The sequence below is a fragment of the Protomyctophum parallelum genome (assembly GCF_964188405.1).
Source record: "Protomyctophum parallelum genome assembly, chromosome: 2".
Lineage (NCBI taxonomy): Eukaryota > Metazoa > Chordata > Actinopteri > Myctophiformes > Myctophidae > Protomyctophum > Protomyctophum parallelum.
This window is the reverse complement of record NC_139699.1, coordinates 17,844,899-17,862,040: the sequence shown is the minus strand read 5'-3', so window position 1 is coordinate 17,862,040 and position 17,142 is coordinate 17,844,899. Positions and strand designations below refer to the sequence as shown.

The following is a 17,142-nucleotide window of genomic DNA, read 5'->3' as shown; positions in this document are numbered from 1 at the left end:
AAAAAACTGCAGAGTCAGCTTTAGAAGAATTTCCCCCCCGACCTCCTGTAATAAAGCAATGGCATGTGATGTACAGTATGATAAGATACTGACACGTTACCTCCTGCTGACGAGCATGTCTCCTTCAACCCGCTTTACATACCAGGCGGTACAGTCACGCTCCATTACATCACATCAGGGCCTTATGGTACTGTACATCCAGACCACTGATACTGTACACCAGGTCAGGTTAAAAAGATAAGATAACATTTCTAGGACCTTAACTCATCTGCTCATCTGCCATCGTTATCTAGGGCGAGGGGGGTGCACTTTAACGTCCTGCATGTCCATTCTTAAACTTCACCAATTACTTCACCATTTTGACCTGAGATCAGATTCTAAAAAATGTCTGTTTGAAAATGACAGTTTTCTGAAAAAGCTTTGTTTCTATGTCAGTCGTTCTTCGATTTTTCAAAAATAGCAGACCTACAAGCTCGTAGCGCGCCACTCGGTGGCGCGCTACAAGCTTGTAGATCTGCTAACACCAAAAGGGGTTCCCGCCCCAAAATGGGTTTTAAAGGACGCGCAGAGATGGCGTGCTCCATGAGGGTATTTTAAATTGTCTCACTGCACTATTTGTTTTGTTGTCATCAAGAGGCTACCTACAACAGTGTTTTTCCATTATTAATATACAGTATACACCAGGAGTGACGTGAATTTACAATGCGAAGATGCATCTCGATTATTCAACATCAAACTGGGGGAACGCCGCATTCATTCATTGAGGTTGGAGGATTTTATTCACGGTGAAAAATTCAACCCTGTTTCAAAAACTATTTGTGGTGCCATCGTCGGCTCGCTATATAATCACACTCAGTGTGCATAAACACAAACTGCAGTTTAAATTAATGCAAATGAATGGCAACAAATAAATATGGTGGCATAATTATGCAACCTTTTGCCCTCACGTTTGCAGTTGTGAAACTGCAGTCTCCGGTTACTGCAGGAACCCAATATTGATGTGACAATGTCCTAAGATTTAAATCACACTGGTCAAGGCGTACAGTATGGTGTACAGTAGTAAGTCACTGACCTATCACACTGGTCAAGGCGTACAGTATGGTGTACAGTAGTAAGTCACTGACCTATCACACTGGTCAAGGCGTACAGTATGGTGTACAGTAGTAAGTCACTGACCTATCACACTGGTCAAGGCGTACAGTATGGTGTACAGTAGTAAGTCACTGACCTATCACACTGGTCAAGGCGTACAGTATGGTACAGTATGTGTTGAGCAGTAACCCAGCCAGCACGCCAACGTGGGTCCCATGTGGTTTAGAGGTGGGCTACCTTATGTGGGAGCCAGGTGGGATACCCATATGGGACCCATAAAGAAATGTCCGCGGGCACCAGATGGTTCTCACCTGGGTTGCCCGTGTGGGCTTTAAGTGGGTGCTACCTGGGTCCTATAGGTGGGCCCATTTTATGTGGGACCCAAGTGGGTCCTAACTGGGCTTTAAGTGGGTTCTACTCACCACCTCTGGTGAAGCTGTTTGAGAACGGGATGTCTAAGTGGACAGGAGCCATCTTTGGCATCCTGGAGCTCCTCCTTTCACTGCCTGAAGAACAAATACATAAAGAAAATATGTATTTATATGTATTTATTATCATAAATAAATACATAGACAGGACGTTATTCCCCCTTTTTAGTTTGAGCTTTTAACACATTTTTGACTTGAGATCAGATTCTAAAAATGTTCTTCTACATCCCGACAGTTTTCTGAAAAAGCTATGTTTCTACAGTATGTCAGTCGTTCTTCGATTTTTCAAAAATAGCAGACCTACAAGCTCGCTATGAGCTTGTAGATCTGCTATTTTTCAATAGCTAAAGCATAACATAATGCTAAAACCAAAAGGGGTTCCCGCCCAAAATGGGTTTTAACATGAATCAAGGAAGGCGAAAGATGGTTCGGTGATAAAGTCAATGGAAACTTCAATTAGGTCTTTAGGCTCAAACTCAACACTGTCAACTTTGTTTGAACCTGCACTGACGTGACGACGCCGCAAAGAGATAAAGGGGAATCCTATTTCCAAATTAAGACGAACTCCCTCTGAACCCAACCCTGCGGTCTTAGATCTGCTTAGAGTTCAGACGCGGATGGCATTAATGATGATTCGGGTGACGTTTCACCCAGTTCCCACAGGGGTTATATGTGGAGGATTTAAGAATCATGTTGTGGATGCATGTCGTCGGTCACGCACGGAAAAAATAGCAAATCTACAAGTTCACAAAGCGTAGCACCGTGACACATTGTTAGTGTATAGAGCTGCTATCTTCGGTGAGTGAAACAGTGTGCAACCAAGTATATTGTAACTCGGGCTTAAAATGATCCCTGGCTAATAAGACAAATATGCCTTAAAACATTATACTTGCCCTCATTATACTTTAAAATTTTAAATAAAAGCACCTTAAATATTTTATTTCTTTCATAAATAGAAAATATTTCACTAAATAGTGTGGTCCAGCCCTATGGAATTATGGAACCACACATGGGCATATGACGTCATCACCTTGCGACAGGAGCAGTCCCTATTGAGTGAAAGATTCGCAATTTATGAAAGAAATGAAATATTTAAAATGTTTTTATTTTGTAATAAAGGATAATGTGTTTAAGGCATATTTATCTTATTAGCCAGGGATCCTTTTAAGAGCCCTGGTCACACGGATTTAGTGCAGCTCCTGCCAGTCTACGGACGGAATGAGGTGAAGTGTGAGGAGACGAATGAATGGTTGCATCACCCCAGGATAACCTCCATGCTCTTACATAACCTTATATTGTACCACAGTTCCTTCCCAACCAACCGACATGCAGATGCAGGCGTCTCACACACACATGAAGACACAGTATAGCGGAAGTCTCCCAAAGATAAGCGGTTTGAATTCAAGCCAATGACCAGGACAGAATGGTCACAACCAAAGACAAATTAGTGTTTAATGGCTATTGCCGCACACACAAAAATAATTTGGAAATGGCAACGGTCTGCAGATTTTTTCGAACCGGAGGAAAAAAGGCGCTCCAGGAACAGCCTCGTAACCACATTCCCCGGCCAAGGAAATCAATCACATCAACTCCAATGATTAATAGGAGATAAATCAACTCCAATGATTAATAGGAGATAACCTTGAGGAGTGAGAAAGACAGTTTTTCTGTAAAAGGAGCAAAGTCCTGGAACTTCATACTTGAAGACTGAAGTATGATGCAACATTTTTAAGAGACTTGCCAAATTTTGGTTAATTCAGTGACAATCCTGTACTCATGTGTGTTTCATTGTACTGTGTGTGTGTGTGTGTGTGTGTGTGTGTGTGTGTGTGTGTGTGTGTGTGTGTGTGTGTGTGTGTGTGCATGTGTGTGTGTGTGTGTGTGTGTGTGCATGTGTGTGTGAAGAGTGTGCACCCGTCTCAACCTTGTAGACTGCAAGGTAATTTGAAGCTTAAAAACAGCCTAGTTGGCATACTGACTGTAGCTGCAATCTCGTTTTCTACAGCCTCTTAACTACTTAGCAAAAGCAAACCTACTCTACCAACTTTGCTTCGCTCATTTGGGTCTCTAGACAAAGCTCAATGGGCATTTGGGACTAGGCAAAGCTCAACGGGCATTTGGGTCTCTAGGCAAAGCTCAATGTGCATTTGGGTCTAGGCAAAGCTCAATGGGCATTTGGGACTAGGCAAAGCTCAACGGGCATTTGGGTCTCTAGGCAAAGCTCAATGGGCATTTGGGACTAGGCAAAGCTCAATGGGCATTTGGGTCTCTAGGCAAAGCTCAATGGGCATTTGGGACTAGGCAAAGCTCAATGTGCATTTGGGTCTAGGCAAAGCTCAATGGGCATTTGGGTCTCTAGGCAAAGCTCAATGTTCATTTGGGACTAGGCAAAGCTCAATGTGCATTTGGGTCTAGGCAAAGCTCAATGTGCATTTGGGACTAGGCAAAGCTCAATGGGCATTTGGGTCTAGGCAAAGCTCAATGGGCATTTGGGTTCTAGGCAAAGCTCAATGGGCATTTGGGACTAGGCAAAGCTCAATGGGCATTTGGGTCTAGGCAAAGCTCAATGGGCATTTGGGTTCTAGGCAAAGCTCAATGGGCATTTGGGTCTCTAGACAAAGCTCAATGGGCATTTGGGTCTCTAGGCAAAGCTCAATGGGCATTTGGGTCTCTAGGCAAAGCTCAATGGGAATTTGGGACTATGCAAAGCTCAATGGGCATTTGGGTCTAGGCAAAGCTCAATGGGCATTTGGGTTCTAGGCAAAGCTCAATGGGCATTTGGGTCTCTAGACAAAGCTCAATGGGCATTTGGGTCTCTAGGCAAAGCTCAATGGGCATTTGGGTCTCTAGGCAAAGCTCAATGGGAATTTGGGACTAGGCAAAGCTCAATGGGCATTTGGGTCTAGGCAAAGCTCAATGGGCATTTGGGTCTCTAGGCAAAGCTCAATGGGAATTTGGGACTATGCAAAGCTCAATGGGCATTTGGGTCTCTAGGCAAAGCTCAATGGGCATTTGGGACTAGGCAAAGCTCAATGTGCATTTGGGTCTAGGCAAAGCTCAATGGGCATTTGGGTCTAGGCAAAGCTCAATGGGCATTTGGGTTCTAGGCAAAGCTCAATGGGCATTTGGGACTAGGCAAAGCTCAATGGGCATTTGGGTCTCTAGGCAAAGCTCAATGGGCATTTGGGTCTCTAGGCAAAGCTCAATGGGCATTTGGGACTAGGCAAAGCTCAATGTGCATTTGGGTCTAGGCAAAGCTCAATGGGCATTTGGGTCTAGGCAAAGCTCAATGGGCATTTGGGTTCTAGGCAAAGCTCAATGGGCATTTGGGACTAGGCAAAGCTCAATGGGCATTTGGGTCTCTAGGCAAAGCTCAATGGGCATTTGGGTCTAGGCAAAGCTCAATGGGTTCTGGACATCATCGATGGGCATAGACCAGAACCACCTTACAGGTGATTGGATGAGCATGTATTCATGTGTACTTTGTTGTGCTCATTCTACCTCCTTTTGACCTTGTATTGTATTTTCACAAAAGCCCTTCGAGGGCCGGGTGTTGCAAATTAGCATCTGCTATAAGCACTGTGACGCTTGGATAGCCTGGCTAATAAGCCAGACTCAAATCACACTGTCATCGTGTGGTATTTGAGTCTGGAGATCTTGTTTCCCGGGGGGCGGGTTCAAACATTTTCTCTTTGACGCAATTGGTCAGAGCTACTGTCAGTCAAAGGTCTCAAGCATTGAACGTCACTGTACCAAAGCCCGCCCATATTGCATACCGTGTCCCGATTGGCAACACCGGTTCTCTGGTGTAGGAAATGGGCGTACAATTGAGCCTCTCCAGACTGTAATCCGCCAGCAGGCAATTCTTTTTTTGCCAACGGCTGATTCGGTCTGGCTTATTAGCGAACGCTTGCATCCTTGTATAGCTCCGGTTTCAGTGTGTTTGTGTACACTGTATCTGTCTCTATCAGATAAACCCTAATAACTTGGAGAATGGACGTACAGATCGAATGGACCGCAACAGGTCCATTTTGCACCGAGTATTGAGTTAAACACTCAGGACTTTACCTGGAGAGAGGCCGATCGAATGGACCGCAACGGGTCCATTTTGCACCGAGTATTGAGTGAAACACTCAGGACTTTACCTGGAGAGAGGCCGATTGTGGCCGATCCTTCGTAACACCGATCATGATTGAAACACTCAGGACTTTACCTGGAGAGAGGCCGATCATGATTGGCCGATCGAATGGACCGCAACGGGTCCATTTTGCACCGAGTATTGAGTGAAACACTCAGGACTTTACCTGGAGAGAGGCCGATTGTGGCCGTTCCTTCGTAACACCGATCATGATTGAAACACTCAGGACTTTACCTGGAGAGAGGCCGATCATGATTGAAACACTCAGGACTTTACCTGGAGAGAGGCCGATCATGAGTTAAACACTCAGGACTTTACCTGGAGAGAGGCCGATCATGAGTTAAACACTCAGGACTTTACCTGGAGAGAGGCCGATCATGAGTTAAACACTCAGGACTTTACCTGGAGAGAGGCCGATCATGATTGAAACACTCAGGACTTTACCTGGAGAGAGGCCGATCATGATTGAAACACTCAGGACTTTACCTGGAGAGAGGCCGATCATGAGTTAAACACTCAGGACTTTACCTGGAGAGAGGCCGATCATGAGTTAAACACTCAGGACTTTACCTGGAGAGAGGCCGATCATGAGTTAAACACTCAGGACTTTACCTGGAGAGAGGCCGATCATGAGTTAAACACTCAGGACTTTACCTGGAGAGAGGCCGATCATGAGTTAAACACTCAGGACTTTACCTGGAGAGAGGCCGATCATGAGTTAAACACTCAGGACTTTACCTGGAGAGAGGCCGATCATGAGTTAAACACTCAGGACTTTACCTGGAGAGAGGCCGATCATGAGTTAAACACTCAGGACTTTACCTGGAGAGAGGCCGATCATGAGTTAAACACTCAGGACTTTACCTGGAGAGAGGCCGATCATGAGTTAAACACTCAGGACTTTACCTGGAGAGAGGCCGATCATGAGTTAAACACTCAGGACTTTACCTGGAGAGAGGCCGATCATGAGTTAAACACTCAGGACTTTACCTGGAGAGAGGCCAATCATGGAGCGGTTAGACAAGGTGTTGTTGCCGTTGGTCTTGAAGTAGATGGGGATGGAGTCCAGGATGGCCTGAAGGTACTTCTCCTGTTCCAGACTGCTGGACGTCTCTGACGCCGGAGCTGAGGATCACAGGGAAATACCTAAAGGGTTAATTTAACTCTGAGAGTGTACGAATGGAACCAAAAGGACCCTTCACATCAGACACATCCAATATTAATAACTTCTATGTAATCCTTTTTGTAGACTAAAAGTGTTAATACAGCATAATATAAACAATAGCATATGCTGTATATAACATTCTACAACAGGTCGTTTCGAGGAAGCAATCTGATTGGTTGAAGCGGTTTCTAGCCGGTGGTTAAACCAGCACCGTTCACCACCTAATCAAAACAAATAATTCAGCCGCTCTGTTTTCCCAGAGCGCAAAGTCGGTGGCTAGGCTAGCTAGTTTCTTGGGACATTTGTGGTCGTATTGACTACATCTGTCATAATCTTTTTTTTTTTTAATCAGCGATTTTCTTAGTTTTAAGGGTAACTGTTGTAGAATTGCAATATTACACTTGAGGGTGTGGTTTAACGTGATCGAGTTGAGTTCCGCAAGCATCACTGAACTCTCGTGTAATATTGCTTAAGCATATGCTGCATACAACAAGAACTGCTTGTAGGTGTATTATAGGTGTATATTACCTGTTGCGGAGGGATTCTGGGACTTGAACAGGCCCACCATGCTCTTGCCGTGGAAGCCTCCGGAGCGCAGCATCATGGCTTTGCTGCGAGGGTGTTTCCAGCAGACCACCGGCAGACGGTTGTGTCTGTAGCCTCGGGACACCTTGTGAAGGCTGCTGTCCTGGACCGCCTGAGGAACCACCAGCAGCCCTGGGTAACTGAGAGAGGAAGTACAATATACAGTATATATACAGTATATTTAGAAAGACAACGCAGAAAAATGTTGGAATGTTTGTAAAACTTGCTGGACCCTTTTGAATGTAGTATAGATTCAAGGCTGTGATCTAAAAGCTTCCAATCCGCTTGTTTTTTAATTTATTCTCTCTCTTCTTTCTTTTTACAAATTCCAGCATGTATATTTAGAGAAAGACATTGCTCTTTGTTCAAAGATACGTGAGGAGGTCTCTTTCATGGCGAGTTAGTATATAGAGCAGGGTTCCCCAATTAATTCTCCTCGAGGGCCATATTTTGACTAAGGTACCACCAGGCTGGGGGGCCGAGTCGGCACGCGCGAGGTCGAGGTCTTGCCTTGAAAATAAATTGGGGAACGCTAATTGGGGAACCCTGATATAGAGTATATGTTATGTTTAAAACTATGCATAACGTGGTGAGGTAGAGACTGAGCATGGCCATGCACAATTCACAATGGTTCTGGAAGTATATATTATATTTATGTAATGCGTGTGTGTGTGTGTGTGTGCGTACCTGCGACAGAGGGAGTAGAGTCTGTTCACTGCAGTGATCCTGAACTGCTCTCCGGTCTTGGAGCGTGAGGAGCTGGCGGTGATGGTTCCCAGGCCCAGGCGCTGGTAGTCCCTGAAACAGGCACGCTCCACCAGCTGCTCCATGGTGGACTTCTCCGACGAGGCCCTCAAGGTGCTGCTCAGCGGGGGCTCCCCGTCGTCCGATACTGTACAGAGGACACATTCAGGACATGCAAGTCAACCTTTTGAATGTCAAGGACCCAAAGTTGGATATGCATTAATTAGAACCTTATTTAACTCTTGAGTGTAAAAATGGACACACTCTCAGAGTTACAGGCGAGTAACTCCTTAATCTCTGGCGGCTTGTTTGTAAATGACTTACGTTTTAGGAGGCAAATATTGTTGTACAGTACGTAGTAAAAGAAATTGCCGCGCTCACTTGAAATGTCGTCATCATCATGCCAGGTCATTCTGCTGCCTCGGTCAGTCTTCTTCAGCGTTGTCTGACCGCTGCGCCCCATGGTGATCTTCCCTGCCTTCTTGGCTCCCTTGACGATGGTCTTGGACAGCGTCCTGTGAGGAGGATAATGTACAGTAGCAGACAGAAGCATATTTCATATTTCAACGACGTTTTCCGCCTCACATGGGAGGTTTCTACAGACAGAGACTCACTGTTGAGTCATAATAGCACAGGAACAGCCCAGAGGGCGATATGATTTGCAACCAGAATCAGTGTAGGATTATGTGTACAGGTTAACAGGACGTCATACAGTATGTGGTTCAGTTCAGTTAGTCCAGAACTCATGGAGTTGAAGAAAGAATGAAATAGTCCAAGGCAAAGCACGCACAGTCGCACACCCAACAAATATGTTACAGTGCTGGACAACTTTGACTAAGAAAGGAAAAGAGGCCGCACAGCTCATAGTCACGATGCTATAAACTTTATTAAGGCATCGTTTCGGCAAGCAGGCCTTCTTCAGGGTATGGACAGTGCTGGACAACGAAAAAGCCTGTAGGGGGCATCGTACCCTCTCCTACACACCTGTCGCCTGTAGGGGGCATCGTACCCTCTACTACACACCCGTCGCCTGTAGGGGGCATCGTACCCTCTCCTACACACCTGTCGCCTGTAGGGGGCATCGTACCCTCTACTACACACCTGTCGCCTGTAGGGGGCATCGTACCCTCTACTACACACCCGTCGCCTGTAGGGGGCATCGTACCCTCTCCTACACACCCGTCGCCTGTAGGGGGCATCGTACCCTCTCCTACACACCCGTCGCCTGTAGGGGGCATCGTACCCTCTCCTACACACCCGTCGCCTGTAGGGGGCATCGTACCCTCTCCTACACACCTGTCGCCTGTAGGGGGCATCGTACCCTCTCCTACACACCCGTCGCCTGTAGGGGGCATCGTACCCTCTCCTACACACCTGTCGCCTGTAGGGGGCATCGTACCCTCTCCTACACACCCGTCGCCTGTAGGGGGCATCGTACCCTCTCCTACACACCTGTCGCCTGTAGGGGGCATCGTACCCTCTCCTACACACCTGTCGCCTGTAGGTGTGCCACTGAGAAAACTGTTGCGCCTTTCTTGTCCTTTTTTTTTTTTTCAAACTTGACTTCAGTAGCGGTGGTCTCAAAAACATAAGGGAAACTTTGTAGGTGTGCAAAAGCCTTGCTTTTTACAGTGCTGGACAACAAAATACAATAGGAAGGAAGGAGAGAAGTCTGCAAACTGTAATGCAAGGATGTTTCATCAGACCTGATGAAGACCCTTGTGGGTTTAAATTACAGTGAATTAAAGTGGAGTTGCATTACAGACTTCCCCATCTCTTTCCTGATAAACAACAAACCTGAAGCCAGTATTCCTCTCCTTTTGCTTGGGCACGATGATCTGTGGGGCCGTCTGTCCTGCGGCGAACGCAAAGGTGCTGAAGATGGATTGTGGGTATCGAATCCGCTGGAGGTGTTTCCTGAAGACCTCCACCATCTCTGAGCTCACCTCCTCGTCGAACGCCACCTTTATCAGCTTCAAAAACAGATATACAGTAGCGTTACTGTAGAGCGCCATTGGAAGGACATTTCAGAAACCTAAAGATAAGACTTGGTAAGGTTTGAGAATGACTAGAGGCAGCTATGGGGGACAGCTGAAACAGCAATTCAGTCACAATTAAGACTACTTCCGAAAGTAACATTAAGACACAATATTGTATTATGACGCGTATGTGCAGAAATGCAGTTCTCTACATAATAGGGATGCAATGAATAAGTAGAATGGCTTATATGTCTCTGAAACAGAATGTAGAAAAAGGATTAGCAGTGTTCTTCTCACAGTACATTGTCAGTATGTCAGTATGACTTGGGTGGGTGGTAATCGTTCCTTCATTCCCTATCCATCTGACTCAGCCCCTGCATTCCCTCTCTTTCCCCTAAGCCTGCATTTCTGACCTCGACTCTGCTGTGGTTCTCTTTACAAAAGGTTCATATAATACAGCCCAGATACACAGTAAAATCATTAGTGTTAATATTAACTCAAGAGTGTACAAATGGAACCAAATAGAGCCTTATGGTTCCAATTGTATACTCAGTAACGCCCACCACATAAAACACAGTAATTTGTATCCCTGTAGTTGAAAGGGTCGGAATGAACCATAACATGTAATTCATTATGAAAGGCTATTAAAAACAAACATGCTTGGTTTAAAATTCCTTACAATCAAACTTGAATTATGCCCGATGCAGAAGTGTCATGATGACTTAAACATTAATTTGGGGAATGTGTATTCGTTGGCCTGATCTAAATTCATGAAATGAAATGACCGGGCGAGCCATTTTGTACAGAGTGAATTAGGACAAGATCAGCCTGAATTAATAACAGTTTCCTAGTTAGCTGCTTTGGGGGTGCCAGGTCTCCTTTTGTGTAGCCAGGTGGTATGAAGAAAATATTACAAAGGAATCAATAAATCATACAGAACACTTAAAGTTTTTGGAACAGTCTTGTATTGAATGAACAGGTGGGTTACAACAAGCACATTAAAAAAGAATATATATATATATAAGTCTTCATCCCAAACATGCAAAATTCCCTTCAAAGTCAGTTGAAATTGTGACATTAAAGAAGAATATCCAAGGCACTCTGTTCCAGTGAGGAGGTAAAAAAAAGCCTTTTTTATTTAAGAGTGAATTAAGGCATGGCAAAGAACATTACAAAAAGGACCAACGCGTTTCGGCACTCAGCCGTCGTCAGGGACCCATAGTTAGGGTCCCATAGTTAGGGTCCCATAGTCAGGGTCCCATAGTCGGGGTCCCATAGTCAGGGTCCCATAGTTATGACCTGCAGCAGGACGTCATTATATAGCGACCATCATGATTGAAAACACTTGACAGCAATCAGTGTCATAAATGTTAGAACATCAATAGCCTCACATTATACGTCATAACAGTTAAGTCCATATGGTTTCAGATACATGGGTATAGAAACGACTGGGAGGTTTTGTAAGAGAATACAATAAATAAAATAAAGACAGAATCCCCCAAACAAATACCAGAAAACCTTTAGAGAACAAAATCTGTTGAAATTGTGATTCAAAGAGGATTTAAAAAAATAAAAGTCATACACTGCCAAAGACACTAGTAGGGGCTGTGGGCCTGAGATCCTCCTAAGGACTCACTCACATCTAGCATACAACATTGTTGGATGCTAGATGTAAACAAAGGGTAAGTGTCATGGCCGCCCCAATGCATTTCCAATGGAAGTCACATGGTTTGACACAACATTTTTGTTGTACGGCTTTCGGCTGTGTTTCGACTAGACCACAGCTGATCCACTGCAGTTTAACAACATGGCAAATGCAGATACAACTGGTTCAGTTTAACCTGGCTAAATGCAGATACAACTGGTTCAGTTTAACCTGGCTAAATGCAGATACAACTGGTTCAGTTTAACCTGGCTAAATGCAGATACAACTGGTTCCCGTTAGGGTGTCTAAACTGTCTATGCAATGTCTTCCACTAATACTCAAGGAAACCAGTGAGGGTTGCCAGAGCCGTCTCACATTGCCCCTGGAGAGTCACAGGTGATAGTTGGCAAGGAGACCTTCACGTATGACCACGTATTTGACCCAAGGAGACCTTCACGTATGACCACGTATTTGACCCAAGGAGACCTTCACGTATGACCACGTATTTGACCCAACAGCTTGGTTGGCAAGGAGACCTTCACGTATGACTACATATTTGACCCAAGGAGACCTTCACGTATGACTACATATTTGACCCAAGGAGACCTTCATGTATGACTACATATTTGACCCAAGGAGACCTTCACGTATGACTACATATTTGACCCAAGGAGACCTTCACGTATGACTACATATTTGACCCAACAGCTTGGCAAGAAGAAGTCTTCAGTAGTTCTGTTGAACCCTTGTTGAGTCAGTTAGTTAGTTAGTTTCATTTATTGTCCACGTGTGGAAATTTGTCTTCGGTCTCAAACAGTAAAAAACAAACAGTTACATTACAACAACAGCAACAACACTTAACACAATTATTTTCTCATGGCAAAAAGTGCAGGACAACAGTGGCAGATACATTGGAAAACAAACTAATCTAGCGAGACATGGTATCATTTAGTGCCTTAATGGCATTTGGTATGAAATAATTTTTAAAAATGTTACGGTTAGCTCTTGGTACTTTGTACCGTCTACCAGAGGGAAGTAGTTGGAACTCGCTGTGGAGTGGATGAGAGGGGTCGTTTGCTATCTTGATAGCTTTCTTACGAAGTACCTCCTTGTAGATACAGCCTAAATGTTGCTGTCTCTTCCCAATTATTTTTGAGGCTAGATTTACTATTCGCTGCAGCTTGCTTCTTCCTTTGACATTTAGATTGCCAAACCACATTGTCATGTTAAAAGTCAAGATACCCTCTATCAGGTTTTTATAGACTGTTTGCATGATATGCTTGCTCACTCTATAGGAGTTGAGCTTGCGTAGTAGGTGGAGGCGTTGGTTACAAGTTTTAAAAATCTGGTCAGTATTTTCACTGAAATTGAGTTTGCTGTCAATATATGTGCCCAAGTATTTAAAAGTGTCTACTACCTCCACTATTTGTCCACCAATTGTAATGGACTGCACAGGTTCCTTTTCATGAATGACAAGTTCTTTTGTTTTTGTCACATTGATCCCTAAGGAGCTTTTATCGCACCAGTTCTGAAGAGATAACACATGTGCTCTGTATGCTTCCTCCCCCACTGTGTCCCCCTTCTTCAGTAAGGCAACCAGGGCCATATCATCCGCATATTTGAACAAATGAAACATATCCTGGTCTAACTGGAATTCATTTGTATATAAGGAGAAAAGTAAGGGGGATAAGATAGTCCCCTGTGGAGCACCGGTGTTAAGCACAGTGATGTCGGACAGAGTATCATTAACACGGACCTGTTGAGGACGGTCAGAGAGGAAGTCTCTGACAAGATGGACAATACCTCCATTTACCCCTATGTCAATGAGTCTCTGCAGAAGGGTGTGTATCTGCATGCTGTTGAAAGCAGAGGTAAAATCAATAAAAAGGACCCTGGCAAAGTGGGAGGGGACTTGGAGATGCTTTGACAGGGGGTTAAGCAGGCTGATAGTTGCATCATCAGTTCCTCTCTGACTTTTATAAGCAAATTGGAGATGATCTAAGCTGTTAGAAACCATCGCTGTGATTTGTCTGCTTATAACTCTTTCAAAACATTTTCCCAAAATGGAAGTAAGAGCAATGGGCCTGAAGTCTTTTAGTTCAGTGGCTCCAGGCTTCTTGGGGAGAGGCACAATACATGACATTTTCCATAAATTGGGCATTGTTAGAGAGTCAAGCAAATACTGGAATAGCATCAACAGAATACCTTTAAGTTCATGAACATTTTCTTTCAACACTCTGCCTCTAAGGCCATCTGGCCCAGGGGCCGAGTTGGGCTTAATACAGGAAAGGCTAGCTACAATTTCATTTTCACTGAGTGTGATGGGGACATACTCTGGAATGGACATACACACACTATCACGCTCAGCACTGAAGTCATTCTTATCAAAACGGCTGAAAAATATATTTAGATCATTAGCAAAAGATGGAGAGGGGTGCGACAGGGGGGTACGCTTTTGCTTAGTTTCCCTGCCCATCATCACATTTAAACCTTCCCATGCTTTCTTGGCATTCCCTGAAAAGTATTGATACTCAACTTTATCTTTGTAATCTATTTTTGCTTGTCTCAGTTTAGATCTTAATTCACATCTTTTTTCTCTGACTAACTCAACATCACCATTTTTAAAAGCACGTTTTTTCTCACGAATGCAACCCTTCAGATCACTAGACATCCATAAATTGTTATTAGGGAATATTTTGACAGATTTAGTCCGCATGATTTTACTTTCATTAAACAACAGATAGGATGTAAACGTGTCAATCAGTTCGTGAGGGGTGTCACATAAGTTAAGAAATAGCCAGTCAGTCGTTTCCAACTCGCATCTCATTTCCTCCTTATACAGTCCTCTGTCCAGGTCACTATTTCCTTGGTCACTGTTTTTTCCCGTCTCAGTTTAGCCCTGTAGCGTGGGAGTAGGTGTATGACATTATGGTCAGACTTCCCCAGGGCAGGCCTGCAGGTGGATTTGTAGGCGTCTGGTATGTTGCCATAACACTTGTCCAGGGTGCGTGCCAGGCGGGTCGGACAGTCCACGTACTGGTGTAGAGTGGGCAGGTGATCGGACAGTTCACAAGAGTTAAAGTCCCCTAGCAGCAGAACGGGTTGGTTAACTGCGCGGGACAGAGCGTTGTTGTAGCACTCTGCTATACTGGCCGCAGCCCCCACAAAATCCGGCCCAGGTACATAGGCCAGTATAATTGTAATCTGGCCAAACTCTCTTGGGAGGTAGAATGGACGAAATGAGACCACCAGGATTTCATAGTCATGTGTGCATACGCGTTCCCGGACCGTATACTGGGTAGCCCAACGTGTGTCAACATAGACACACAAGCCACCACCAATGGATTTACGTGACGTATTTGTGTCTCTGTCAGCCCGTATTATTGTGTAACCTAACCTGGCAGATTTGGGTCGGACATCTCCTCCTTCAACCAACTCTCTGTAAAGCAGATGAGGTTGCTCTGTCTGAATTCGTTGTCGTATTTAGCTTTAGCTGCCAGTTCATTCATTTTGTTACTCAAAGAGCGGACATTTGAAAAAGTTATTACCGGCAGAGGATGTCTGCTGCCGCGCCTCCTTAATCTGGCTCTCACTCCTCCTCTTGATCCTCGTTTCTTATCTTTATTCCATTTTCGCGTCCCGGTATTTTTAAGTTGTGGATACTTGTCCAGTGAATCCAAAACAGCGTCTCCTGGTTTGTCTGGGTGCCTGAGCGATAACAGCTGATCGCGAGTATAGGCGAGGACGCCGACTTTTCCGTGTAAACTCCATACTTCACTGATTAAACAACTGAGAAGGCACACAGCCAGGCACAGTATCATGCCGACGTTAAACTTCATTTTGCCACAAAGATAATTGAGGTGCGATTGCTTAAAACGACATAAAATACATAAAATAACAGCAGACGAGACAGACAGATGAGACACTGGGTCAGCAGCAGAACCGCGCCCCCATGAACCTAAGTCCTATGTGCACATGTGCCTTTGGCCATGTCTCGTGCCCCCCCCCTCCCCCCCCCCCCTCCCCAATACAAACAGACTGAATACAAATTAATAATGATACCAGATATAATAATTATGCAAAGTTTATGCATGTACTATGTAAACTCTTCATTTTCATTTTCCAGCCTTTTTCCATAATTTGGACACCCCCCACGGGTTGAGAACCCCTGCTCTAAGACAGGGGTTGTCAACTTTTGTACCTGTGTAGCCAGGTAGTGTGAAGAACATATTACAAAGGACTCAATAAAAATATCTTGTATTGTCTTGTATAGTCTACTCTATATTGAATGACCAGATGGGCTAAAAAGTTTTTTTTTTTTAAGAAAAAAAGAACAAAAATTGGTGTAGCCCAGGCCTGATTCTCTCACACTGAATCACACACCTGTAGCTAAATCAGTTCTGAGCAGGGAGATCGTCAATAGATCTAGAATCACCTTGCCATTATCCGAAAGTAAGTTAAGTATGTAAGTACTGTACGGAAGTGACTAAGTAGGTCAAAGTGGCTTACTGTCGGTATATGAGCCCCCACTACAAGCACCCTGCAGTACAGTAGTTAACATTTGGGCCAAGTGGGTAAGCACCTTATATTTAGCATTTGTACATGTTTGGAGAGGGAAGGGTTTTACTGGTGAAATTCTCTGAGGGCAGATTGTGAATGCTGCGTACTGCTCCCAGGAATCACCCGAACATTCCTGGGACCGCATGGAGGTAGTCTCGGGAGCGATTGAAGTGTACTCGGAGTCGGAGACGGATACGGATCGATGCAATGTGAAAGCATTGAATACAGTTGTAATGAAGTGTACTCGGATATGGATCGATGCAATGTGAAAGCATTGAATACAGTTGTAATGAAGTGTACTCGGATACGGATCGATGCAATGTGAAAGCATTGAATACAGTTGTAATGAAGTGTACTCGGATACGGATCGATGCAATGTGAAAGCATTGAATACAGTTGTAATGAAGTGTACTCGGATACGGATCGATGCAATGTGAAAGCATTGAATACAGTTGTAATGAAGTGTACTCGGATACGGATCGATGCAATGTGAAAGCAATGAAGCATTGAATATACACTTTATACAGTTGAATGAAGTGTACTCTGGTGCGGAAGAATCAAGGCCAATGTGAATCATGGCCAGCGAGGACCAGGCAATCGTATTCGAGAATAGTTGGAATCAAACTGACTCAGGGTGACTCTGCCCTAAGACTCTCATAGATGTATATCCCCCTTATTAAAATTTGCTAGACCAAGAGGTGGGTTGTTGAGATGGAGCACCACACCTACCTCCAGTACGTATTGCACATCTTAGCTACCCGTGGCCATTTTCCGTTCCATTGTCTAAAGCTGGATCAGAATGTTGC

General features: G+C 44.5%; 1 protein-coding gene across 1 annotated transcript in view; it reads right to left on the bottom strand.

Annotated features, from left to right (window-relative positions):
• Window positions 1–17,142, bottom strand: part of sbf2 (SET binding factor 2) — a 192,697-nt gene that overhangs the window by 27,638 nt on the left and 147,917 nt on the right. Inside the window, exons 24-29 of the mRNA XM_083794214.1 lie at window positions 9,950–10,125; window positions 8,534–8,667; window positions 8,096–8,300; window positions 7,352–7,548; window positions 6,649–6,783; window positions 1,515–1,598 (exon numbers count right to left, since the gene is read on the bottom strand). Of these exons, the coding sequence (XP_083650340.1) occupies window positions 1,515–1,598; window positions 6,649–6,783; window positions 7,352–7,548; window positions 8,096–8,300; window positions 8,534–8,667; window positions 9,950–10,125 (931 nt within the window). The remainder of the gene's footprint in view (window positions 1–1,514; window positions 1,599–6,648; window positions 6,784–7,351; window positions 7,549–8,095; window positions 8,301–8,533; window positions 8,668–9,949; window positions 10,126–17,142) is intronic.